This window comes from Heteronotia binoei, chromosome 12, assembly GCF_032191835.1.
Source record: "Heteronotia binoei isolate CCM8104 ecotype False Entrance Well chromosome 12, APGP_CSIRO_Hbin_v1, whole genome shotgun sequence".
Lineage (NCBI taxonomy): Eukaryota > Metazoa > Chordata > Lepidosauria > Squamata > Gekkonidae > Heteronotia > Heteronotia binoei.
This window is the reverse complement of record NC_083234.1, coordinates 76300758-76327180: the sequence shown is the minus strand read 5'-3', so window position 1 is coordinate 76327180 and position 26423 is coordinate 76300758. Positions and strand designations below refer to the sequence as shown.

Below are 26423 nucleotides of genomic sequence, written 5' to 3'. Positions count from 1 at the left end.
AGTAGAAAACTTCTGAATTGCAGCACCAGGAGGCAACATCAGGCCCAGTCGACACCTCTTCAGCCTTGGTCTCTATGCCCTGTTGGTGGGTCTTCAGAGAACTGGTTGGCTGCTGTGTAAGATTGGATGATGGACTAACGAACCACCGGTCTGATCCAGCAGGGCTCTTCTGATGTTCTTATGAAGGCCTCTGCTTCTGTGCCCTGTGGTTGGCAGACTGGAGGAACTGGTTGGACCCTGTGTGAGACAGGCTGGTGGACTAGATGGACCACCACTCTGATCCATCAGGGACATTCTGATGTTCTTATAAGAGGAGAGTAGCTTGCCTGTTGAAGGCATTTTGATTTATTAAGTGTACTCTGAGCAAGGTCAGCAGACAATACAAATAAAGCGATTTGGCTTTATGTAGGATAGCCCAAGATTCCTGAGGTATACAAAAGTCTTGACAGACCAGTCACATTTAAGACTCCCCTGTCCTGGGTCAGGTTGGTAAGGGGAAGAACATGCTTTACCCCCCACAACTACCCACAATCCACAAGACAACAAACATCTGCCAACAGCACAAATATATTGTCTTCCAAACCGCTGCTTTACCGGAGGACAAAAGGCTCAAATTCTTCCCTACCAAAACCCGTCTTGGCAAAACGGTCAAGATGCACGCCCAAGATGTCTGGACCGGCTCCTCAGGTTGGTGGTCTCAGCCCCCTGCCACTCCCTCCGGAGGCGCTTCCTCACTCAGCCGCGCCCCCATGGGGCTTCTGGGAAAGTGTTCTTTCTCTCTCCCAGCCTCCAGAGCCTTCATCTCATGGCCAAAGTATAGACGTGGTAGATTTCGTCAGGGAAGTTGTCCTGCTTCTCTTGGGCCAAGAGGCTGAGCCCAGCTCGGCGGATGATCTTGCAGACGACGTCCAGGTCGCGGCATACGCTGCTGTCCACATCATCCATGATGACGCCTTCCTGGGCCATGTTGTCCTTGATGACGATGAGGCCGTTGGGCTGAAGGCCCAGCCGACACCTCTTCAGGAAGTTGGAGAGGTCGTTGTCTGTCAAGTGTCCTGGTTGGGGGAGAAACAGAGGCAGTAAAGAGAGCCCCCGCGGATCGAACCCAAGGGTCCAGCCTCCTCTTTCCCCACAGCCAGTCATGGGTCTCTGGGAACTTTCCATGAAGGCAAATATGGAAAGAGACAGAGGACTCGTGTTCTACCAGTTTCTCTTGGACTCCCTCGCTCAGTCTGGTGCTGTGCTAAAAGTACACTTGTGAACATTTTCTTTTTAATAACTACGTTATAACTTTTGGCGCTGGGAGTGTTTCCCTGTTCCACAAAGGCCTCCACTGTCTCAGACACGCTATTGTAAAAGAAGTGCCGGGGGGAAGGCAGGCAACAGGCAAGCAGCTATTCCCTTCAGGGGCGCCCAAAGCTGTAAACGGTCTCCATGGTGACCAGATGTCGGACAGCAGGAGACACTGAGGCAAGGCCTCAGAACTTGGAATGGAAGCTGGAGTCCTGACACTCTCAGTGGGCAATTCCATACAAAGGTCAGGTGGTGGAGGCTGGCCATTCCAGAGTGGGAGAAAAGCCCAGGAGGGCAGGACGGAAACTGGGCCTGTAGGCCAAAGCAGGAGAGTTCCATCACAACCACTAAAAACCCCCGCAAGTGAAGAAGTAGCAGAGCAGGAAGAAACAGTAAAGGTTAGAAACAAGTGCTGACTTTCTAGCTGCAACATTCTTTCTAATGTTTAACACGAGGAGCATTCCAAAGGTGATCCCTCCCTCTGCTGTCAAAAAAAGACTGCATCACTCCAATCTTCTCATTCTTGTGTGGCCAGGCCCACCGCCTTGGTTAGCATTTCTCAGTGCTCTCTTTTAAGCTTGCTTCTTAAAGAGTTTTTCACTGAACATAGTATTGGCGAATACAACATTAAATTCATTTTGACTTCTTCAGATGGCTTTAGTGTGATTATATGGCCTAGGACCTGCCTACCTCTCCCACACGTTCCCCAGAGGGTACTTAGATCTGGATTTCAAATCTATTAGCAATTCCTGGGCCGAAGGAGGCCAAATTAAAGCCACTAGAGACAGGGCCTTCTCGAGAGTAGCCCCCTACTGGTGGAACCAGCTGCAGAGGATGTGAGGGCCTTTGCGGGACCTTGCCCAGTTTTGCAGGGCCTGCAAGACCACTCTTCCGGTTGGCTTTTAATTGACGCTGAGCCTTGTACTGTAGGGAAAGTGAAGAATACTGTCGCTGTTGAAATTATACAACATCACAGAGGCTGGCACCAAATCATTTTTTGACTGTTTTAATTATTGACTGTGAAATTTTATAATATTGATATTGTGGTTTTATGCTGTGAGCCGCCCTGAGCCAGCCTCGGCGGGGAGGGTGGGATATAAATCAAATAAAGTACAAAATAAGTATAGTCTATATTTTTATATTTATCATGTATTTATTCAATGCTGCCTTTCCACCCAACCAGTGTTTCTAAGGCGGCAAACCTAAAAGCCTAAAACACTTGGGACAATTAAAAAGAACATTTTAATTTGTAGATTAATTCATTAAAAACACATACACAAACAGCACCAGAAACCAGGGTGGAGAACCAATAACTGTTAATACTAGTTACTGGAGGTATGCCAAATGTCACAAAAAAGTCTTCATCCGCTAGTGAAAGATACCGATAGAGGGAGATGGACAAATCTCCCTGGGGAGGGAATTCAAGTTTTGGTGCCAAAACCAAGAAGGCCCATCCATGGGTTACCAGCCTACCTGTCTGGAAATGCTTGCAGGTAAAATAAAAAGCTTATCTCATTGGCCACAAAATAGAATCAGAATCATAAGAGTTGGAAGGTACCCTACGGTCATCTAGTCTGACCCCCTGCACATCCAGGAATTTCAGATACCTCCCTCTAAGTTCACAGAATCGGCGTTGCTGTCAGATGGCCATCTAGCCTCTGTTTAAAAACCTCCAAGGAAGGACAGCCAATCACCTCTCGAGGAAGCCTGTTCCACTGAGGAATCACTCTAATAAGTGACACCAAAGTAATTGGAAAAGGGGAAGTTGGACGAAATGGCATTTTTCATTTTGGGAAATACTTGACTGTAGGTTATCAACTGACAGATCAGCCTTCCGGGTTCCACTACCAAATTAACCATAATCAGTCTAGTGCCTCCCCCCTCCCCCAAGCTTTCTTCATGTTTAGGAAAGGGCTGTGGCTCAGTGGCAGAGCTCTGCTTGACATGCAGAAGGTTCCAGGTTCAATCCCCAGCATCTCCATTTGAAAAGACCAGACAGGAGGTGATGGGAAAGACCTCGGCCTGAGACCTCGGAAAGCCAATGCCAGTCTGAGCAGACAATATTGACTTCGATGGATCAAAGGTCTGGTTCAGTATAAGGCAGCTTCGTGTGGTCACGTGAACAGATCAGAACCCAAATCTCAGTTTCTCCAAGTGGCCGAGCTCACCTATGACCCACTGGATCCAGATGACATCATAAGCTCCGGGCTCTGGACTGAAGTCTTGTAAGCCGCAGCAGAAGTAGTTCCTCACGCGCCGCCCCTCTTCACCGAGGTAGGTTTTGGCCTTGTTCAGGAAGTCTTCGGTGACGTCCACCATGTCCACTGTTTTGAAAAGTGGCAAAAGGAGTCTCTTGGTGATCCTGCCTATGCCTGCCCCGCAGTCCAAAGCACGGGCTGTCCCGGTCTTCGTTGGGCTGTCCTGAAGCAGAAACGATTTGGGGAGCGTTAGAACCTTGACAAGACCTCAGGAGGACACAACAGAAGCCATCCAGCCCAAAACTCTGCGTCACAAAGTGGCTAAAAACCCCAGGTGCCATCAGGAGGTCCACCAGTGGGGCCAGGACACTAGAAGCCTTCCCACTGTTTCCTCCCCCCGCCCCAAGCTCCAAAATCACAGAGCATCACTGGCCTCAGACAGAGTTCCATAATAGCCACTGGTGGACCTCTGCTTCATATGGTTATCTAATCCCCCTTTGAAGCTATCTATGCTTGTAGCCGCCACCACTTCTTGCAGCAGGGAATTCCATATGTGAATTCTCCAAAATACAGCTTTTGTTTCCTGCTGCTGTAAAAACAATGGCCTCATTATGCTTGCACATGGGTTTCCCATGGGCAGATGGGCCAGATCAGGAGTGGCCAAACTGTGGCTCTTTCACACAGACTGTGCAGCTCCCGAAGCCCACACCGCCCCTTCAGCCAGCTTGGAGAAGACATTTCTCTCTCTAACGTTTTACCTCTCCTTCTATTTGCCTTCCTTCCTTCCTTCCTTCCTTCCTTCCTTCCTTCCTTCCTTCCTTCCTTCCTTCCTTCCTTCCTTCCTTCCTTCCTTCCTTCCTCCCTCCCTCCCTCCCTTCGTGGCTCTCGAACATTCAGAGAATACTGACATCAAGTGCACAAATCGGCTGGACAATCCTGGGCCGAAGGAGGCCAAACTGAAGAGTACGCGGGAAAGGGCCTTTCGATCGCAGCTCCACACTGGTGGAACCAACTACCTAGATGAAGTGCGGGGCCTGTGGAGTCTTGATCAATTCCGCAGGGCCTGCAAGACTACCCTTTCCCAAATGGCCTTCACTTCATGTGGATTGGTCCACTATATCCGGCCATCATAAACTACCGAGGAGAACATCTAGAGCATAGCACTGTAATGTTAGTTTTTTATTGTAATTTTATGGTTTTAATTATAATGGTTTTAATTAGTAAATTATATATATCGTTTGGAGGAAATGTTTTATATTGTAATTTGTAATTCTTCATGTTGTGAACCGCCCTGAGCCTGCTTCGGCGGGGAGGGCGGGATATAAATAAAAATATATTATTATTATGTCTTGCGGCTCTCAAAGCATCTGATGTTCTTATAATAATTTAGGTGTTAAACATCAATAATAAGTGAAATCTAAATATTTTCCAGGCAAACAACAATTCACACTTTTTTGAGAAGCAACTTATTTTAAAAAGGGAGACCATTTCTCCTCAAAATCAGCTTTATATAAAGGATTTTCAGCTATTAACAACTGTGCTGCTCGTTTATCGGATATCAACAAATCCCCACACCTTGTGAAACCAACTTTGAACGGTAGGCGCTCTGTTTTTCTTCCCATTTTGTGCTACCACTGATTTTGCTGCTAAAAATAAAATTTCAACCAGACTTCTACTCAATTTAGTCAACTTTGTATTGCCCCAATAATTTAACCAAACTGGCTCAGCTGTGTTTGGAACTATGCTCCCAATAATTCCATTTGTAATTTTCATTCTATGTGGCTCTAACGTTCAGCAAGTTTGGCCACCCCTGGACCAGATCCATTCCTGCTTTTCTGACACAAAGCAGACCCTCCTCTGATGTTCAGCAAGCTTTGTGCCCAGGGAAATGCCCTCAAGTTTTTGTGCCCAGGGAAATGCCCTCAAGTGGCCACCAACTTATGGCAACTCTACAGGGGTTTCAGAGGCAGTTTGCCATTGTCACCCTCCCTGTAGCAACCCCAAATCTTCCCTGGAAGTCTCCCATCTAAACACTGACCAGGGCTAACCCTGCTTAGCTACCAAGATGTAATCCACAAATGAAAGGGTCTTACAGTGTAATCCAACAGAAAGTTACACCAGTCTAAGCCCAGTCATTTCAATAGGCTTAGACTGGAGTAACTCTCCTTAGGATTGCACTGTTAGTGTCTTAAGTCAATTGAAAAACTGCTAAGTCACAATTTTTCACACTCTTATTAAATAACAATTTTTGCATGTATTTAGACTTTTTGCAAATTTACCAATAATTCGCATAACATATTCAGTTTCTACATGCATGTCAACATATTTATAAAGCACACTCCTATCCTCTAATAAATCAAGCCCATAGTATAGTCAATGGAATGTCCAGAATTTCTCCAAATAGAGGGGAAAGGATCAGGAAATCCATTCAGCCTGCACAAGACGTCCATTCTAGATATTTAAGACGTTTCAATTTTATTCTTCAGTTTTCAGGTTGTAAAATGGAACCCGATTTCACTAAGTTTCACACAGACACAAGGTTCTTGGCTTTCATAAATGATTCATTTATGAAAGCCAAGAACCTTGTGTCTGTGTGTGAAACTTACTGAAATCGGGTTCCACTTTACAGCCTGAAAATGGAAATGTCCTGAATATCTAGAATGGACGTCTTGTAAAAAATTGCTACTTAGTGGGTTTTCTATCTATTAATAGCTTCCAAGATCTGACAAGACTGGGCTGGCCTCGAGCATCCAGGTCAGAGCAGAAGGCTCCAACCACTTGAGCATAGCACCTCTGCTAGCGGAAAAGGTCTATGGGACCGACCCCTGTGTGTTTCTGAAGGCCTAGTGAACAAAGATCCAAGTATGCAGCCCTGTTGGTCCGAAGTAGTAGAACAAAATAGGAGTCAAGCTGCACCTTTAAGACCAACTTAGTTTTATTCAGAACTTAAGCTTTCGTGTGCTCTAAGCACACTTCATCAGACGAGGAATACGGCACGGCGAGCAGAGCCACGCATAGCTGGTAGGCAGTGGCTCAGAATGTAAAATGGTACAGATTTAAGATCCAATGACAGAATAGTAAAATAGTAAAATTTCTATCTTTCCTTCCTGTTGGCCCAGGTTTATAACAAGAGTGTCATTAACAGACACTCACACATTTTGACATACTACTGTTTTGTTGCTTTCGCATGCTCACGCTGCTCAGATCAAAGGTTTGCTCAGTTTGTTAATCTTACAATTCTGCCACTGGATCTTATATTTGTACCATTTTACATTCTAAACCCCTGCCTACCAGATAATGTTACTATTCTGTCACTGGACCTGAAATCTGTACCATTTTACATTCTGAACCATTGCCTGCCAGCTATGTGTGGCTCTGCTCACTGCGCCGGATTCCTCGTCTGATGAAGTGTGCTTAGAGAACACACGAAAGCTTACGTTCTGAATAAAACTAAGTTGATCTTAAAGGTGCCATTGACTCCTATTTTCTCCTAGTGAACAAAGGCATTTTCAGCAGATGCCAAGCAAAGGGTCTGTGGACCTTCTGGCTCTCCCTTGAGGAACTTAAACAAAGGGTGGAGTGTCTAGGGTAGTACAGAAAACAAGGTCTCTAAGCATTGGGACACATTCCCAGGGAAACAGGGAGTCCTTTCAAGCGTTCCGGGCTCTTGCTTACCCGGATGAACCTGAGCAAGAACTTTCTGGAGCTGTTGATGTCAATGCTGGAGATGTGTCCGTAGCCCCCCAACATGCCGTCCACCGTGGCGGGGATGTCCTTCCAGTACTTCTCGGCCTTGGAGTAGAATTCCAGTTCATCCTCCACCACGTTGTTGGTCATGATGGCCCCCTCCTTGGGCAAAGCAATCCAGGTTCGAGGTGGCACCTTTCTCTAAGCAGTGGATAGGGGGAGAAGACAGTGTAGTAATACGGGGCCTGTCAACACAAGAACCTATGTGGCTCAGCCCTAAAAAAACGACACGCACATCAGGACTTCTAACTTGGGGCCCCGCCAGGTGTTAACGGTGGTTGCATGGTGCTGCTCAGAACGGCAGCCAGGTGGGCAGTGACCTGTCCTTATGACACCTAGCAGAACTCCTCTTTGTGAGATCATGGAATACGGCACCTCCCAGCATCCCCATCCCCATCACTGACAGCTGACCGGGAGGGAGGGGCACGCAGAAACACAGAACATTGTGGGATTTCTTGAGTTGTGACATCACAATGTTCCATGTTTCTTCTCCCCCTCAACCAGGGGTAGGTGAGCAGGGAAATGCAGGAGGCCCAGGCATTCCCAGACTCTGTCCTATGCACTTCCTATCCTGGCCAACCTTTTCCCAGGATGCATTTCAGCAACCAGAAGACACGACAAGCACGGCTGCTGGATTTGCCAGCTCTTTCTCTCCCTTCCTCACACACACCAAGGACCTCTGGCTCAGCTTCTCCACCGCCCCTTCCCACAAGGACTCCCAGGAACACAAGAGGCCCTCGGAAGGATTGCCTGGCAGCCCCCCCCCCCCAAAAAAATGACCCAAAATCTGTTGAATTTAGATTGGTGGCAACTTCAGACAGGGCCCCTTCCTATTTTTTCATCTTAGCGTCACACCTGCTGACCTGCCTAGTGAAGAACACCATTATTAGCAGCCCAGGAGTACTTTTGAGGCCAACAAGATTATTGGGGTGTCGGTGAAAAAATACTGGTTCAGCAGAAGAGCTTTAACAGCACAAACAAGGACACATTCCCACAACCAGAAGACAAGACAAGCCTGGCTGCTGGATTTGCCGGCTCTCTCTCTCCATTCCTCACACACCAAGGTCCTCTGGCTCAGCTTCTCCGCTGCCCCTTCCCACAAGGACTTCCAGGAACACGAGGGGCCCTCGGAAGGATTGCCTGGTAGCCCCCCCCCCCAAAAAAAAATATGACCCAAAATCTGTTGAACAACACAAGACACCCAGCTCTGGCTTCCGGATCTGGCCCTTACCAGGAAATACCCCCTTTTATTCCCAGAGCAAGGAGACGCCTCGTGGGAGAAATCTCACATATGAGCTGGCATATACAAAACTTCTCCCTTGTGGTTTCCACTATACACACAGGTCCTCCTAGCAGGCAGCAGCAGCAGGGCCCCCTAGATCAGGGATGTCACACAGGGCCAGGGCCGAATCAGGCCCCCAGAGGGCTTCTATCAGGCCCTCGAGCAACTGGCTCTTGTCTGCTTCCTTCTCCCTCTCTCTTGCTTCTTTCTGCATCTCAACTTGCTTTGCAAGGCTTGCTCAATCACACAGCAGCTACAGAGCAAAACCTCTATTTTCTCCATTGGCTGAGGCTCCTCCCCCTCCTGGCCCCCTGGGAAAGGAGGGAAAGAGGCAGAGCTTCCTTTGCCCAGTTCCCTGGATCCCATGGGAGAAATACAAAGAAAACACCTTTAAGACCAACGAGTGCTAATGTTTTAAGCATGTTTTATTTTAAGGTTTTTGCTTTAAAAAAAACACCTTTAGTTGTGTTTGTCTGTGTCCTTTAAAAAGTTTATATCTCTGCTACCTAATCTTAAATAAGTACACACATGGCTCAGCCCGACCCAACAAAGTCTCACTGATGCAAATACAGTAGAAGGCAGAAACAAGATACAGGATGACCTTGACAGGCTGGGAAACTCGGCTAAAACCAATAAAATGAATTTTAACAGGGATAAATGTAAAGTTCTGCATTTTGGTAGGAAAAATCCAATGCATGGTTATAGGATGGGGAGACTTGTCTTAGCAGTAGTATGTGCCAAAAGGATCTAGGGGTCTTAGTGGCTCATACGCTGAACATGAGTCAACAGTGTGATGTGGTGGCGAAAAAGGCAAATGCAATTTTGGGCTGTATCAACAGAAGTCTAGTGTCCAGATCACATGATGTGATGGTATCGCTTTACTCTGCTGTGGTAAGACCTCACCTTGAGTATTGTGTTCAGTTTTGGGCACCACATTTTAAGAAGGATATAGACAAGCTGGAAGGGGTCCAGAGGAGGGCGACGAAGATGGTGAGGGGTCTGGAGACCAAGTCCTATGAGGAAAGGTTGAAGGAGCTGGGGATGTTTAGCCTGGAGAGGAGGCGGCTGAGAGGTGATATGATCACCACCTTCAAGTACTTGAAGGGCTGTCATAAAGAGGATGGTGTGGAATTGTTTTCTGTGGCCCCAGAAGGTAGGCCCAGAACCAATGAAATTAAATCAAAAGAGTTTCTGGCTCAACATTAGGAAGAACTTCTTGACCATTAGAGGGATTCCTCAGTGGAACAGGCTTCCTCGGGAAGTGGTGGGCTCTCCTTCCTTGGAGGTTTTTAAACAGAGGCTAGATGGCCATCTGACAGCGATGAGGATCTTGTGAATTTGGGGTAGGTATTTGTGGGTTTCCTGCACTGTGCAGGGGGTTGGACTAGATGACCCTGGAGGTCCCTTCCAACTCTATGATTCTATGTCAGATCTGGCCCTCATAACAAATGAGTTTGACACCCCTGCCCTAGATCATACTCCGTAAACCCTCTGGGAAGCCCTGATCCCAAGGGACAGGGGCCCATGCCGGGAGAAGCAAAAGTATTTAAGGAAAAGCTGCTAGTGCGCTAAGCCCAGAAATATGTGCCACTGCGCAAGATGAGCATAGGAGCTAAATATACATTGCTTACTAGGGGGTGCCTTCTTGATTCCAAACATGGAATTGGGACACACGCCGCTGGCCAAGTTTCCTTGCTCGGAACAGCTTTGCTGACAAGGGCTCAAGTACCAGCCTATGGTGGGAGACGGATTTCCCCGGACAAAAGTTAAGCAATTGATCCAGACCAAGCACTTCGCTGAAGTATCCGGAGAACAGCCCGGCAGCCTTGTATCAAAATCCATCTAGTTCAGCTTCCAGTCCCTAACAAACACCAGTATCCTGGGAGGACATGAGTGAAAGCACCAAATCTCCCAGCATGGCAAACTCCCAAAGTTATCTTTCAATCTGGAGTAACTGCTACTGACCATGGAAGCTCAATTCAGCTAGTGCAGCTAATAGCTGCTGGCAACCGTCTTCTCCATGGCTTTGTCCAACTTCCTTTAAAAGTTACCTAGCCCAGTGTATCAGCCCCATGGCGCAGAGTGGTAAGCTGCAGTACTGCAATCCAATTTCCGCTCACGACCCGAGTTCGATCCTGGCGGAAGCTGGGTTCAGGTAGCCGGCACAAGGTTAACTCAGCCTTCCATCCTTCTGAGGTCAGTAAAATGAGTACCCAGCTTGCCCCAAGGTCACCCCACCCAGCTGGGATTCAAACCACGGCCTCCCAGACGCCAGTCCCACACTTTAACCACTCTTTCCACACTCAGTAGACCAGCAGCCACTGCTACTTCCTATAGCAACCAACTAGAGGGGTCCTGCACAAAAGGGGAGGAAAGTTTCAGCGCCACGGACAAGCTGCATTTGTGCTCATCACAAACAGCCGTAGGCCGCTCACGACATCCAAAAGCGGTCCCTGTAAAACGGGGCCATGAGTTCCGCAGCCGAAACCGAGTACATTTATCCAAATCATTCCAATTCTGCTTTTCTAAATAAAAAGCTACTCATTCCACTAAGACATCTGGCAAAACCACCTAAATTGAAATTCTGAAAAAAGTGGAAGTCAACCATGGGTGATGGTGGTGGGGGGAGACTCTTTAACAAATTTAAACACAAACCAGAGCAGAATCAAACAAAGTCAACCAACTTGCTGAATGAAACAAATAGTGGTTTTGGGCTCAGTTTCTGTTAATTAAGCTGTCCAGGGTGCACTATTCCAGGGGTGTCAAACTCACATGTTATGAGGGCCGAATCTTCACCTTGTAAAATGTAACGCCAGGAAGGCACTCAGCCTAATGCACCTCATTGAACCTCAGCCAACAGAAGGAAGAGAGGCTTGGCTCAGTAGCTCTGCTGTGCAATTGGGAGTGCCTGGAAAAGCTAGCTTTCCTTCCCCCACTTCCTCCCCAAGAGAGGAGCTTTGCTCCGTAGCTCCTGTGCGATTGAGCAAGCCTGGCAAAGCAAGTTGTGATGCAGAAGGAAGCAAGAGAGGGAGAAGGAAGCAGGCAACAGAGGAGCTCTCTGGGGGCTTCATTCAGCCCAGCACTACTCCAAAGGCCTGGTCCCTGCCCAGCATGCATCCTGGTCCCAACAGCAGCAAAACCCACAAAAGGGCCTGATCAAATGTCCTGGGAGCAGCAGCAGCTTGTAGATAAAAACAGCAGCATTTCAAATTGCAAACGTGTCATGGATTATACATTTCACAGATCACCAGCCCCCTTACAACATTTTGGGCCAACAGATGTTCCCAACAAGCAGGGCTTTCTTAGTAGCAGGAACAACTTTGCATATTCGGCCACACACCCCTGATGTAGCCAATCCTGGAGCTTACAGGAGGCCCTGTACGAAGAGCTCTGTAAGCTCTTGGAGGATTGGCTGCATCAGGGGTGTGTGACCTAATATGCAAAGGAGTTCCTGCGACAAGAAAAACCAACACAGCCTCAAACAGAGCATACTGAAGTACACAGGCAGAGCACAAAAAAATGGAAGCAGTCGCTCCATTTCAAAGAGGAATGCACCCAACACACCAGCCAATGTGAAAGGTGCTTCGTAGCATGCAAGGTCTTTGTATCCCTAAAGTCTAGGCTGAATCTCAAAGGAATCCCATCCTGCAGATCCAGAGCCTTGAGGAGAAGTGTAACCCCGTCTAGGACAGGCCACAAGCAACCAGCGTTCCCTCCTCTGAGTTAGTTTGAGCTAGTGCAGTTTTTAGCCTCTGGCTCGCACATTTCTGTCTTCGCTCAGGGAAAATGGCCCCGGAGCAAACCAATTTATGTAGGAGCTCACAATTAATGCCAGTAGCTCATGAAGCAGAATTTTTGCTCACAAGACACCACAGCATTGCACCCCACCCCATAAATCTTGTCTGGATTGAGCCTCGGTTTATTAACACCTGCATCCCCAGCTCCAAGCATCAGAGCACCTCCAACTCTCTGGTGAAAAAAAAGAAGAAGCAAAAATGCTGGACACTTGGCACACAATGAGTTTGCAAGATGGAGTCCTGATTTACCCCACGTCAGGCAAAGAGTTTTGGAGAAACATCACTAAAAGGGTCCAAGAACAGAGCTCTCGGTTTTCCTTCCCAGCATACCTCAGTCTACTGCACACAGTGACCATATTGTGTCTTTGTGTAAAGCAGGGGTGGGGAGAACCTCTGTCCCGAGGGCCATATATGGCCCTCGAGGTCACTTGACGTGGCCCTCAGGGATTGCTGGACCGAACCGAGCCATGTGGCAGCCTCCCTGGGGCCTGGCTGGCCAGTGAGGATCGTGGGGGCCAGCCGCACTGTGCAGCAGCCTCCCTAGGGCCAGGCAGGGATCACAGGGCCCAGATCTACTGTGCGGCAGCCTCCCTGGGGCCTGGCTGGCCAGCTAGAATTGCTGCAGGGCCTGGAAAAGTTACTGTCACAGTTCAGTTTGCACGTGATTATCCCAGGTGGTGTGGCCTAATATGCTAATGAGTGTGTGACCTAATATGCTAATATTAGGGGATGTGGTCTAATATGCTACTGAGTTCCTGCTGGGCTTTTTCTACAAAAAAGCCCTGGACCTATACATTTGCCTAGGGTGGCGGGCCATGTGTGTGTGTGTGTGTGTGTGCCAGATTAGGCTCTCCCCACATGACTTCAACTAGAAAAACAATTATCTGCATTAATTTTGCTGGCCTGGATCATTCTCCCTCGGCGGAGCACAGTTTTTTAAGTTGATAATTTTTTATTGCCCACGAATGATGTTATAAATATCCATATGGCCCTTGGCAGAAAAAAGGTTCCCCACTCCTGGTGTAAAGGGCTGTCAAGTCACAGCTAACTTATGGCAACCCTGGCCAGAGACAAAGAGAGCTGGTCTGCCCTTGCTCATCTCTACGTCACAACCGTGGACTTCCTTGGTAGTCTCCCGTAAGGACTAACCAGGGCTGACCCTGCTCAGCTTCTGAGATGTGACAGGATCAGCGTTGGCCTGGGCCATCCAGGTCAGGCCCCTCTAAGCACACAGCTGCCCAAGGTCAGGCACTCATGGCCACTGTGGAGTCACACGCTCCTCCACCTCCTTTTCAGGAGACACCATCCCTCCCTTTCACGTTGCCTAGAGAGGCTTTCAGGTCAGGTCAAGAGATGTGGTTGGGGAGCTGCACATGTGTAGCTTATCTCCCAGGCATGCGGGGTCAGGATTCAGACTAGGACCTCAGCATCTAGGGAGAAAGGCTTCAAACTCTCTAACCCTCCCCCTATGCCGTCCGTCCTCATGTCCCGAAAGGGCCCCCAGATGGCCACTGTTTTGGAGAACCTACCCTGTACTAATGATAAGCTACATGCTGCTGAAGGCTTAAACCTCCTTTCAGTACACACCATGATCCTGATCAATGTTCCCTCTAAGCTGCGGAGTCTTGTGAGCAAAAATTCTACTTTGTGAGCTGCTGCTGGCATTAAAGTTGTGAGCTAAATTATTGTGCTCTGGGGCCATCCTTCCTGAGCTAACGTAGCAGGGAAATAACGAGGCGCACACTTACTGATGGAAAACGAGGTATTTTACTATTTGGCACCAATAGCAAGGTTCATTTGAGCATCAAGGCTCCCAAAAATAATGAACGCCGCACACTTCTCAAACCATCAGCTTTACGCAAAAGCAAGACTGCAGGCTGGCCCCTTACACGTTATCTGATTCACTTCCCCCTCCCCTTTCTCCCTGGTAGTTCTCCAGTGTGTCTGCTTATCTTTATTCAACAAGGAGTTTCCTGCTATCAATACACATTCGTGACTCACACCCATTTTATTATTATTATAGGGGTATTCATTAATTATTCAGGGGTCTCCCCTTCACTAAGACAAAAATGTGTGAGCTGGAGGCTAAAAATCTGTGAGCTAGCTCACATTAACTCATCTTAGAGGGAACACTGGTCCTCATCCAATTCAGCACAATTTCCAGATCACATCTTTCGACACAACCTGGAGATAAGACAGTACATAGATTTATTGGATTCATAAATCAGACTAAATTTTGGGGGGTATTTTTTTACGTGTGTTTGCATGCAGGGCCAGCCCTAGACCGGCTGGCACCCTAGACAAGGCTAACTTCTGGCGCCCCCCACTGCACTGATAACATGACTGAGTCACGTGGGGGGGAACCCAATTTGGTGTCCTCAGAAGGCCAGTGCCCTAGGCAATCCCCTAGTTTGCTTAGTGGCAGGGCCAGATCCTGTGTGCATGCGTGTGTGCATGCCCACCTGAAAGTCATGGCGACCGCTGATGACTAACCCCTAATGGGGGCCTGAAAGATATTCAGGGAGATGGCTGAATAAATCTGACCCCCACCTCTCAACTGCTGGTATTTCAAGGAGGTCTCCCATCCAAGTACTTGCCAGAGTTGACCCCGCTTAGCTTCTGAGCTCTGACGAGATCCGGCTTGCCTGAGCTATCCAACGGCATACCGAATTTGCTACAAGGTGCTGGTTATTACCTTTCAAGCCCTATATGGCCAAGGACCTGTTTACCTTAGGGACCGTCTCTCTCCACACGTTCCCCAGAGGGTACTTAGATCTGGAATGCAAAATCTATTAGCAATTCCAACTGAAATCCACCAAAGAGCGGGCCTTCTCGATTGCTGCCCCCTACTGGCGGAACCAGTTGCCGGAGGAAGTGAGGGCTTTGCGGGACCACGCCAGTTCCGCAAGCCCTGCAAGACAACGCTATTTCGGCTGGCCTTTGACTGATTCTGAAGTACCGAATGATACCGTATAAACACTGAACGCCATCGGAAAGGAAATGACATCAAACGATATTAGCACCTGACTGTTTTAATGTTTTAATTGAAACATGATGTAATTAATGTGTTGAATTAATGTGTTGAAATGTTATTGTGATTTAGGGGAGGGACGGTGGCTCAGTGACAGAGCATCTGTTTGGGAGGCAGAAGGTCCCAGGTTCAATCCCCGGCATCTCAACTAAAAAGGGTCCAGGCAAGTAGGTGTGAAAAACCTCAGCTTGAGACCCTGGAGAGCCGCTGCCAGTCTGAGTAGACAATACTGACTTTGATGGACCGAGGGTCTGATTCAGTATAAGGCAGCTTCATATGTTCATATGTTGTTGGCTGTGAGCCGCCCTGAGCCTGCTTCGACAATGAGGGCGGGATATAAGTCTAATAAACCATAAACCATCCAAGGGCAGGGCATATATCAGACTAAATTCTGATTAGTCTAATTTTAAAATTTGAACAACTAGCAACAAGCCCTTGGTTCATTGGTCAACCAATTTTTCAGTTCTTTTAAAGCACTTACAAAAACTGTAGATGAGGGGCCATCCCAGAAGAGGCCTTCCTCGTTCTCACACACGTGGGAGAGAACCCCCCTTCCGATACGCTGGAAGATGAATCCCCACTTCTCTCTCATGTACCAGAAAGAAAACCTCTTTCTGCCACGCAATGTACATTTAACATTAGTTATTAAAAGACTATTTTCATAAGCAAATCTAATGCACAGTTACAGAGCCAGTATGGCGCAGTGGTTAAGAGCGTCGGACTAGTATCTGGAAGACCCAGGTTCGAATCCCCACATAGCCACTGAAGCCCGCTGGGTAGGCCAAGCTAAACCCCTCTCACCCAAAACCTACTTCACAGGGATGTCGTGAGGAAAAATGGAGACAAGGAAAAACTATATAAGCCGCTTTGGGTCCCCAGGAGAATAAGAGGGGACGAATGAAGTTGGCTAAATGCATAAATAAAGGAATAAACCAACAAAATGCATCACCTATTTTTTTTTTCTATTATTATACCTCATCATCCCTCTCTCATTCCAACCAATGGCCTCAGCTACTGAGCTGGGGGTCACGCCCTCTCAGAAGATGCCAGCCTCTGGCCTCTTGGAAGCCGCCTTCTCCCAGACTGCGACCCAGAGAGGCCTGCCTCTTTCCCTCTGCAGCAGACACGCTCCTCTTGATCCCAACCACCTGAAGGCCAGCGACTACACAGGAGGGAGGCTCCCTCTGCACATGCTCAGATGCACCCATCCCATTCAGCTACTCCTGCCTGGGGCCATGGAACTGGGTGCAAAAGTCTTTTTGGGGGGGCGGGGGCAGCAACACTGAACGTAAGAGGAACCGTGTTGGATCAGGCCAGTGGCCCATGCAGTCCAACACTCTGTGTCACAGAAGAACATAAGAGAAGCCATGTTGGATCAGGCCAATGGCCCCTCCAGTCCAACACTCTGTGTCACATAGAACATAAGAGGAGCCCTGTTGAATCAGGCCAATGGCCCCTCCAGTCCAACACTCTGTGTCACATAAGAACATCAGAGAAGCCCTGTTGAATCAGGCCAATGGCCCCTCCAGTCCAACACTGTGTCACATAAGAACATAAGAGAAGCCATGTTGGATCAGGCCAATGGCCCCTCCAGTCCAGCACTCTGTGCCACATAAGAACATAAGAGAAGCCATGTTGGATCAGGCCAATGGCCCCTCCAGTCCAACACTCTGTGTCAGATAGAACATAAGAGGAGCCCTGTTGAATCAGGCCAATGGCCCCTCCAGTCCAACACTCTGCGTCACATAAGAACATCAGAGAAGCCCTGTTGAATCAGGCCAATGGCCCCTCCAGTCCAACACTGTGTCACATAAGAACATAAGAGAAGCCATGTTGGATCAGGCCAGTGGCCCATCCAGTCCAACACTCTGTGTCACATAAGAACATAAGAGAAGCCATGTTGGATCAGGCCAATGGCCCCTCCAGTCCAGCACTCTGTGCCACATAAGAGAAGCCATGTTGGATCAGGCCAATGGCCCCTCCAGTCCAACACTCTGTGTCACATAAGAACATCAGAGAAGCCCTGTTGAATCAGGCCAATGGCCCCTCCAGTCCAACACTGTGTCACATAAGAACATAAGAGAAGCCATGTTGGATCAGGCCAGTGGCCCATCCAGTCCAACACTCTGTGTCACATAAGAACATAAGAGAAGCCATGTTGGATCAGGCCAATGGCCCCTCCAGTCCAGCACTCTGTGCCACATAAGAACATAAGTGAAGCCATGTTGGATCAGGCCAATGGCCCCTCCAGTCCAGCACTCTGTGCCACATAAGAACATAAGTGAAGCCATGTTGGATCAGGCCAATGGCCCCTCCAGTCCAGCACTCTGTGCCACATAAGAACATAAGTGAAGCCATGTTGGATCAGGCCAATGGCCCCTCCAGTCCAGCACTCTGTGCCACATAAGAACATAAGAGAAGCCCTGTTGGATCAGGTCAGTGGCCCATCCAGTCCAACACTCTGTGTCACACAGTGGCCAAAAAAACCAGGAGGTCCACCAGTGGGGCCAGGACACTAGAAGCCCTCCCACTGTTGTCCCCCCGCCCTCAAGCACCAAGAATACAGAGCATCACTTGCTTCAGACAGAGCGTTCCACCCAGGCCTTGAATTCAGCAGGAGCTCACCGGAGCCCAGCTCCTGAACCTTTCTGAGGGTTCCCCCTCCTCCTTCCCACCTCCCTTGTCCATTGAATAGTAGGTGCAGCTGCATAACAATCCCTGGATGAGCCCCACCACCTATTTTTGCTACAAAACGACCCCTGGTTGTACTCTGCGGCTAAGAGCCACTGCTGGACCTGTGCTCCAGAGGTTGACCCACTGATCAGTGGCCAGCTCTGCGTGGACCCCGGGGCCCCCGGGAGGGGGGGCGCATCGCCAAACTCAGGAAAAAGAAACTGCAGTCAGGCCGGTCGGTGGGGGAGGGGGGGCGAAAGAAGCAGTCCTGCAATTAGGATGCCCCTCCTCCCCCCTCGTGGTAAAGCAGCAGTGCTGCGGTCTGAACACTCTGCTCACGACCTGAGTTCGATTCCGGCGGAAACTGGGTTCAGGTAGCCGGCCCAAGGTTGACTCATATGAACATATGAAGCTGCCTTATACTGAATCAGACCCTCGGTCCATCAAAGTCAGTATTGTCTTCTCAGACTGGCAGCCGCTCTCCAGGGTCTCAAGCTGAGGCTTTTCACACCTATTTGCCTGGACCCTTTTTTGGAGATGCCAGGGATTGAACCTGGGACCTTCTGCTTCCCAAGCAGATGCTCTACCACTCAGCCACCATCCCTCCCCTGCTCTCCAGGGTCTCAAGCTGAGGTTTTTCACACCTATTTGCCTGGATCCTTTTTTGGAGATGCCAGGGATTGAACCTTCTGCTTCTGCTGGGGGGGGGGAGGTGTAGAGGCCTGGGGAAGGCAACGGCATAAAAGGTCTGCCGTGCAAACGTTGTGAAAGCAACGTCACCCCAGAGTCGGAAACGGCTGGTGCTTGCACAGGGGACCTTTCCTTTCCTATCCTTCTCCCCGCTCCCCTTGCACCACGTGCCATGCCCCCCCCAGGCAGCTTCCTTCCCCTTCCCGGGGCGGGGGGGGGGGGGCATGATCAGGCTCCTTGCGCTTTGCCGGGGCGCAGCCCTACTTACCTCCGGGAAGGGGGATCCCGGCAGCCACGTGCCCGACCCAAAAGTGGGGATAGAAGAAAGGGCCGGCTGGCTGCAGGAAGGAAGAGAGGCCTCCTTGGGACTGGCCCCCTCTGGCCCGGGAAGCGCCGCCGCCCCCGCCGCCTCCTCCCTGCTCCTGGGCCGCCGGAGCAGCAGCAGCAGCAGCTACAGGTCTGGCCTGCGCTGCGGAGGCTCCGCCCCGGCACGCCATTTCCTTAAATAGAGAAAGAGCCTGAAAGCGCCGGCCGGGAGGGAGGGAAAGGCAGAGGCAGACGCGCGTCTCAAGTCCTAGAAGTTGCATTCACACGTGACGCTGGGCCCTGCAGCGTGTCTCAGGCTTGCCGGCCTGCAGGATGCCTAGGGTTGCCAATCTCCAGGTGGGGACAGGGGATCCCCCGGTTTGGAGGTCATCCCCTGCCTCCGGGTTATCAGAAAAAAGGGGGGGAGGGAAATGTCTGCTGGGTGGGCACTCCATTATTCCCTATGGAGACTGATTCCCGTAGGAAATAATGGAGAATTGATCCCAGGTATCTGGGAGAGGGGGGGTGGGGTGTTTTTTGAGGTAGAGGCACCAAATTTGTAGCACAGCATCCAACACCTCTCCTCAAAAGACCCCCCAAGTTTCAAAAAGATTGGACTGAGGGGCCCAATTCTATGAGCCCCAAAAGAAGGTGCCCCTATCCATTATTTCCAGTGGAGGGAAGGCATTTAAAAGGTTTGCAGGTCCCTTTAAATGTGATGGCCAGAACTCCCTTTGGAGTTCAGTGATGCTTGTCACAACCTTGCTCCTGGCTCCACCCCAATGTCTCCTGGCTCCGCCCCCAAATTCTCCTGACTCCATCCCCAAAGCCCCCAGATATTTGATGAATTGGACTTGGCAACCCTAAGTATTCCCCGTCTGTGGCTTGCTTCTGCAGAGGTTAAGTAAGGCGTGTGGTGGGAATGCCCCCCTTTGTGATAGATGTGATCCGCTGCGAAGACAAGTTGTCCCTGAGGCTGGCTGAGATCATGACATTGGAGCACAGTGTTTCTACTCTGGAGTAAGCCTCACTTTCCGGCTCTGTCTGGAGCCAGGGTGGCCAAGCTTGCTTAATGCAAGAGCCACATAGAATAAATGTCAAATGTTTGAGAGCTGCAAGACATGAATGTCTGATGTTCTGAGAGCTGTGAGACAGGAAGGAAGGACAGAGCCAATAGATGAGGGGGAGGGGAGATAGAGATGGAAAGAAAGCAACTTTAACTGCACATGCATTTTGCAAGCTGCCAGCTAGCTTGGCTTGGAGAAGTGATTTAAAGAGAAAAATGCCTTCTCCAAGGCGGCCAATGGGGCAGTGGGGACTCTGAGAGCTGCACAATATGTGTGAAAGAGTCGCATGTGACTCTCAAGCCACAGTTTGGCCACCCCTGGTCTGGAAGAAGAAGAATTGCAGATTTATACCCTGCCCTTCTCTCTGAATCAGAGACTAGAAGCAACTTACAATCTCCTATATCTTCCTCCCCCACAACAGACGCCCTGTGAGGTAGGTGGGGCTGAGAGAGCTCTCCTGGAAGCTGCCCTTTCAAGGACAACTCCTGCAAGAGCTATGGCTGACCTAAGGCCATTCCAGCAGGTGCAAGCGGAGGAGTGGGGAATCAAACCCGGTTTTCCCAGATAAAAGTCTGCGCACTTAACCACTACATCAAACTGGCTCTCTCCAAGCTCCACGGAATGAACGGGGTGGGGGGGGGGGAGGAAATGCTGCAAGGTCATGATGCAGTGTGTGTTTTACTCGAGAGCAAACTCATTGAACATAGCTGGATGGGGCTTCCGAGGAAGCATGCGCAGGTTAGCTCTGCATGCCTGCAATTCCAGGAGGCCTCCTGCAATTCCAGGAGGCCTCGGCCAATCAACATGTCTGACCATCCCTGGTCTAAAGGACGTCCAGCTTGCCTTTTCGGCCCTGGCCCCAACCTGGTGGAATCAGCTCCCCAAGGAGATGCGGGCCCTACCGGATTCACTGCTTTTGGCTGAGGCAGGCAGGCAGGCACCCTCACACCAGCTGATCGGCCTCCCTGCACTGACCGCATCCTGTGTTCAATCTGTGAAGGATGTACACTGTACACTGCTGCTGCCTTATTTCAGTTCATTTTAATGATTTGGACTGTTTAAACTTAATTGTCTTATGATGTGATTTTAACTGTTTTATTATGTTGTAATCCGCCCGGAGCCCGACCTGGGAAAGGGCGGACTAGAAATCAGCTAAATAAATAAATAAGACCGTTTGGGCCCTGATCCAGTGCATGCTTACTCTGGTCTCACTTGATTCCCTCCATCCTGGGCCTTATTCTGCAGTCCGTGCTGAGAAGGTGGTAGGTAGACAAAGATGCTTAAATGGAGACTCTGGCGGACCCCAGCCAGACTCTCGCGGATAGCCTGTGCTGTTTGCTGGAGTTTCTTCTTAACAAAACAATTAACTGAACAAAGTTTGAACCCAGGGACACCTGAAAGACCAACCGAGTTTTATTCCTGGTCTAAGATTGTGTGCAGGCATGTTTCTTTAAATCACTTCTCCAAGTCAAACCAGCCAACAGCTTGGAGAATGCATTTAAAGTTGCTTTCTTTCCACCTCTCCTTCCTTCCTGTCTTGCGGCTCTGAAATACCTGACATTTATTCTTTAGTTGCTCTTATGGTAAGCAAGTTTGGCTACCCCTGGTTAAGTGCATGGACTTTAATCTGGGAGAACTGGGTTTGATTCCCTACTTCTTCACATTCACCCACTGAGTGACCTTTGGATGGTCACAGTTCTCCAAAGAGCTGTTCTCTCAGAATTCTCTCTGCCTCACAGGGTGTCTGTTGTGGGAGAGGAAGGGAAGGAGATTGTAAACTGCTCTGCGATTCTGAGAGAAGGGTGGGGTATAGATCCATTCTCTTCTCTCTTATTAAACAGCAGTATCTCTTCTCTCTTATTATCAGCAGTATTTTCTGTGGTGGTATTTGGAGTGTTCCTCTGGGTAGCCCATGTTGGCTCTGATTCATGGTTTGCTGGGGGCCTCACAGATTACTCATCATAAAAACATAACAGAAGTCATGTTGGGTCTCTGGCCAGTGACCAATCCAGTCCAACACTGTATCACACAGTGGCCAAAACTCAGGTGCCATCAGGAGGTCCTAAAACAGGGCAAGAACTCCAGAAGCCCTCCCATTGTTGCCCCAAGCACCAAGGATACAGAGTATCACTGCCCCAGACAGCATCTTCCATCTATGGTATACTTTGTGGCCAATAACAGAAGCCATGTTGGATCAGGCCAATGGCCCATCCAGTCCAACACTCTGTGTCACACAGTGGCCAAAAACCCCAGGTGCCATCAGGAGGTCCATCAGTGGGGCCAGGACACTAGAAGCCCTCACACTGTTGCCCCCCCCCCCCCAAGCACCAAGAATACAGAGCATCACTTGCCCCAGACATAGAGTTCCAACAATACACTGCGGCTAACAGCCACTGATGGACCTCTGCTCCATATGTTTATCCAATCCCCACTTGAAGCTGGGTATGCTTGTAGCCGCCACCACCTCCTGTGGCAGTGAATTTCATGTTTTAAATACCTTTTGGGTGAAGTACTTCCTTTTATCCATTCTAACTCGACTGCTCAGCAATTTGATTGAGTGCCCACGAGTTCTCGTATTGTGAGAAAGGGAGAAAAATACTTCTTTCTCTGCCTTTTCTATCCCATGCATAATCTTGTAAACCTCCATCATGTCACCCCTCAGTGGACATTTCTCCAAGCTAAAGAGCCCCAAGTATTTTAACCTTTCTTCATAGGGAAAATATTCCAACCCTTTAATCATTCTGGTTGCCCTTTTCTGGACTTTTTCCAATGCTATAATATCCTTTTTGAGGTGCGGTGACCAGAATTGTACACAGTGCTCCAAACGAGGCCGCACCATCGATTTATACAGGGGCATTATGATTTGTTTTCAATTCCCTTCCTAATAATCCCCAGCATAGCGTTGACCTTTTTTATTGCAGTCACAAACTGTCTCAACATTTTCAGTGAGTTATCTACCATGACTCCAAGATCTCTCTCTTGGTCAGTCTCCACAGTTCACACCCCTTCAACTTGTATTTATAGTGATTATTTTTGGCCCCAATGTGCATTACTTTGCACTTGGCTACATTGAACCTCATTTGCAACATTGACGCCCACTCACCCAGCCTCAACAGATCCCTTTGGAGTGCCTCACAATCCTCTCTGGTTCTCACCACTCTGAACAATTTTGTGTCATCCACAAACTTAGCCACCTCAAATCATTAACAAGTTAAAAAGCATCGGATCCAGTACTGAGCCCTGCAGCACCCCACTGCTTACCACCCTGCACTCCAAAAATTGCCCATTTATACTTACTCTCTGTTTCCTATTAATTAGCCATTTTTTGATCCACAAGAGGACTTGTCCTTGATCTTACTTAGGAGCTTTTGATGAGGAAGTTTATCAAAAGCTTTCTGGAAGTCAAGGTAAACAACATCTATTGGGTCCCCTTCGTCCACATGTTTGCTCACCCCCTCAAAGAACTCTTAACAGGTTAGTGAGACAAGATCTTCCCTTACAGAACCCATGCTGAGACTTCCTCAGTATCTTTTGTTCATCACTGTGCCTATTTATTCTCTCTTTAATAATAGTTTCCACCAACTTTCCTGGTATTGAAGTCAGAATAACTGGTCTGTAATTTCCCAGATCTCCTCTGGAACTGTTTTTAAAGATGGGGGTGACATTGGCTACCTTCCAGTCCTCAGGAACAGAAGCAGATTTTAATGAAAGATTACATATTTTTGTCAGGAGATCGACAGTTTCACCTTTGAGCTCTTTCAGAACTCTTGGATGTGTGCCATCTGGACTTGGTGACTTATCAGTTTCTAAATTGTCTATCAGTTGTAGGACCTCCTATCGTCACCTCAATCTGACCCAGGTCTTTCAACACCCCTCCCAAATCAGCAGTTCTGGGGTGGGCAAACACTTCTCATCTTCCACAGTGAAGACAGAGGCAGAAATTGCATTCAGTTTCTCAGCCTATTATCCTTCAGTAATCCTTTTACCCCTTGGTCATCCAAGGGCCTCCCTACCTCCCTGGCTGGTTTCCTACTTCTAATGTATTTGAAGAATTTTTTATTATTGGTCTTTATGTTTTTTGCAGTATGCTCCTCATAGTCCCTTTTTGCCTGCCTGATCACAGATTTGCATTTTATTTGCCATAGCCTGTGTTCCCTTTTATTAACCTCACTTCAACTAGCTTTCTACTGCTTAAAGGAATCCTTCTTACCTTTTACAGCTTCCATTGCTTAGTTTGTTAACCATGCAGGCCTTTTTCTATACTTATTTGTGCCTTTCCTGACTTGTATATATTTTATCTGACCTTCTAGGATTGTAGTTTTAAATAGCCTCCAAGCTTCCCCAAGAGTTTTGACCCTATTTACCTTTCCTTTCAGTTTCCTCCTTACATGCCTCCTCATCTCAAGAGAAGTTACCCCTTTTAAAGTTAAAAGTGGTTGTGTTGGTCTTTTTAGGCAACTCTCTCTTTATACAAATGGTGAACTCAATAGCATTATGGTCACTGTTTCCAAGTGATGCAATCACTTTTAAATCTCTCACCAGATCTTGGGCATTACTTAGGACCAAGTCCAGAATCATCTCTCCCCTGGTAGGTTCTGTGACCATCTGCTCCATGGTACAGTCATTGAGAGTGTCTAGAAAATCAATCTTTCTTCCAACCTGAACACATATTGATCCAATCAATGTACGGATAGTTAAAATCACCTGTTACAACACAGTTTTTATGTCTAGCCGCTATCTTTAATTCTTTCATCATTTTATAATCATTCTCTATCTTTTGATCCGGTGGATGATAACAAACTCCCAATTACGCTTCCTTTTGGGCCCACTATTTTGACCCAAAGCATTTCTAAAAGCGAATCTAATTCTCTGACCTTCTTTTTACTGGATTGTATACCCTCTCTGACATACACAGCCACCCAACCTCTAACCCTTCCCTCCCTATCCTTCCGATATAATTTATATCCAGGAATTGCCGTGTCCCACTGATTTTCCTCATTCCACCAAGTTTCTGAAATACCTACTATGTCTATATTTCCCCCCAACACTAAGTATTCTAACTCCCCGATTTTACCTTAGACATTTCTAGCATTTGTATATAAACATGTATAATTTCCCAGGCAAGTTAGGCCCGCAGCCTTCCTCCTGCTGCCTCGAGACTTTGGCAGACAGTCCATTCTGTTTGTCACCATCTCAGTGGACAACTCTAATACATTGCCCTGTAGAAAAGTAACGCTTCATCTCTTCGAGATGAGTCATCCCGAACCAGACACATTTCATCTCCTGTAAGCTTTCCCCCAAGATTCAGTTTAAAAACTGCTCTGCCACCTTTTTGATTTTAAGTGCCAGCAGCCTGGTTCCCTCTTGGGACAAGTGGAGACCATCTCTTTTGTACAGCTCCCGCTTGTTCCAAAAAGTGCCTAACAAACTTGAACCCTTCTTCCTTACACCATCGCCTCATCCACGCATCGAGACTCCTAATTTGTGCCTGTCTCTCCTGCCCTGTGTGTGGAACAGGTAGCACTTCTGAGAAGGCTACCTTGGAGGTCTGGTCCTTGAGTCTCCAGCCTAGCAGCCTAAATTTTTCCTTCAGGACCTCACGACTGCATTTCCCCACATGTACCACAACTACTGGCTCCTCCCTGGCACTGTCTTTCAGTATATCTACAACACACATGATGGCCATTACCTTTGCACCAGGCAGGCAAATCACCATACGGTCAGTATGCGGTTTTGCCACCCAGCTATCTACTTGCCTAAGGATCAAATCGCCAAATACCAAGAGCCCCACCCTCTCCCTTGGTGGTTCCTTGGTGCAACCAACAGTCAGCCCCAGGGAACGCAGACACTCCCAATCAGAAGACTGTAGATTTATATCCCGCCCTTCTCTCTGAACTCAGAGACTCAGAGCGGCTTACAATCTCTTATATCTTCTCCCCACACAACAGACACCCTGTGAGGTGGATGGGGCTGAGCGGACTCTCACAGCAGCTGTCCTTTCAAGGACAACTCCTGCGATAACTATGGCTAACTCAAGGCCATTCCAGCAGGTGTAAGTGGAGGAATGGGGAATCAAACCTGGTTCTCCCAGATAAGAGTCCACACACTTAACCACTACACCAAACTGGCTCTCCAGCAACAATCATCTGATGCAATCAACAGTCCCTTTACCCCAGTAGCAAACACAAACACGCAGACTCAGACACACACAGCTGATTTCCCACTGAACTTAGGGAAAGGAAGTTAAAGACAATGCAAACACTACCCCTTCAGCAGAACATCTTGACCGCTCTCTCCCAGAGCTCAAGTGACTGTGCTCAGCCTCTGGTGAGGTGCAGC

The 26423-nt window shown here is 48.5% G+C and overlaps 1 protein-coding gene across 1 annotated transcript; it reads right to left on the bottom strand.

Moving 5' to 3' along the window:
- Nucleotides 1-322: 322 nt before the first annotated feature.
- Nucleotides 323-19193, bottom strand: NTMT1 (N-terminal Xaa-Pro-Lys N-methyltransferase 1). Its single transcript, XM_060251235.1, has 4 exons — nucleotides 18980-19193; nucleotides 7167-7379; nucleotides 3462-3714; nucleotides 323-1055 (listed from the first exon to the last, which is right to left on the bottom strand). The coding sequence occupies exons 2-4, from the start codon at nucleotides 7326-7328 to the stop codon at nucleotides 799-801; spliced, it is 672 nt and encodes a 223-aa protein (XP_060107218.1). The 5' UTR covers nucleotides 7329-7379; nucleotides 18980-19193; the 3' UTR covers nucleotides 323-798.
- Between the last annotated feature and the right edge of the window lie 7230 nt (nucleotides 19194-26423).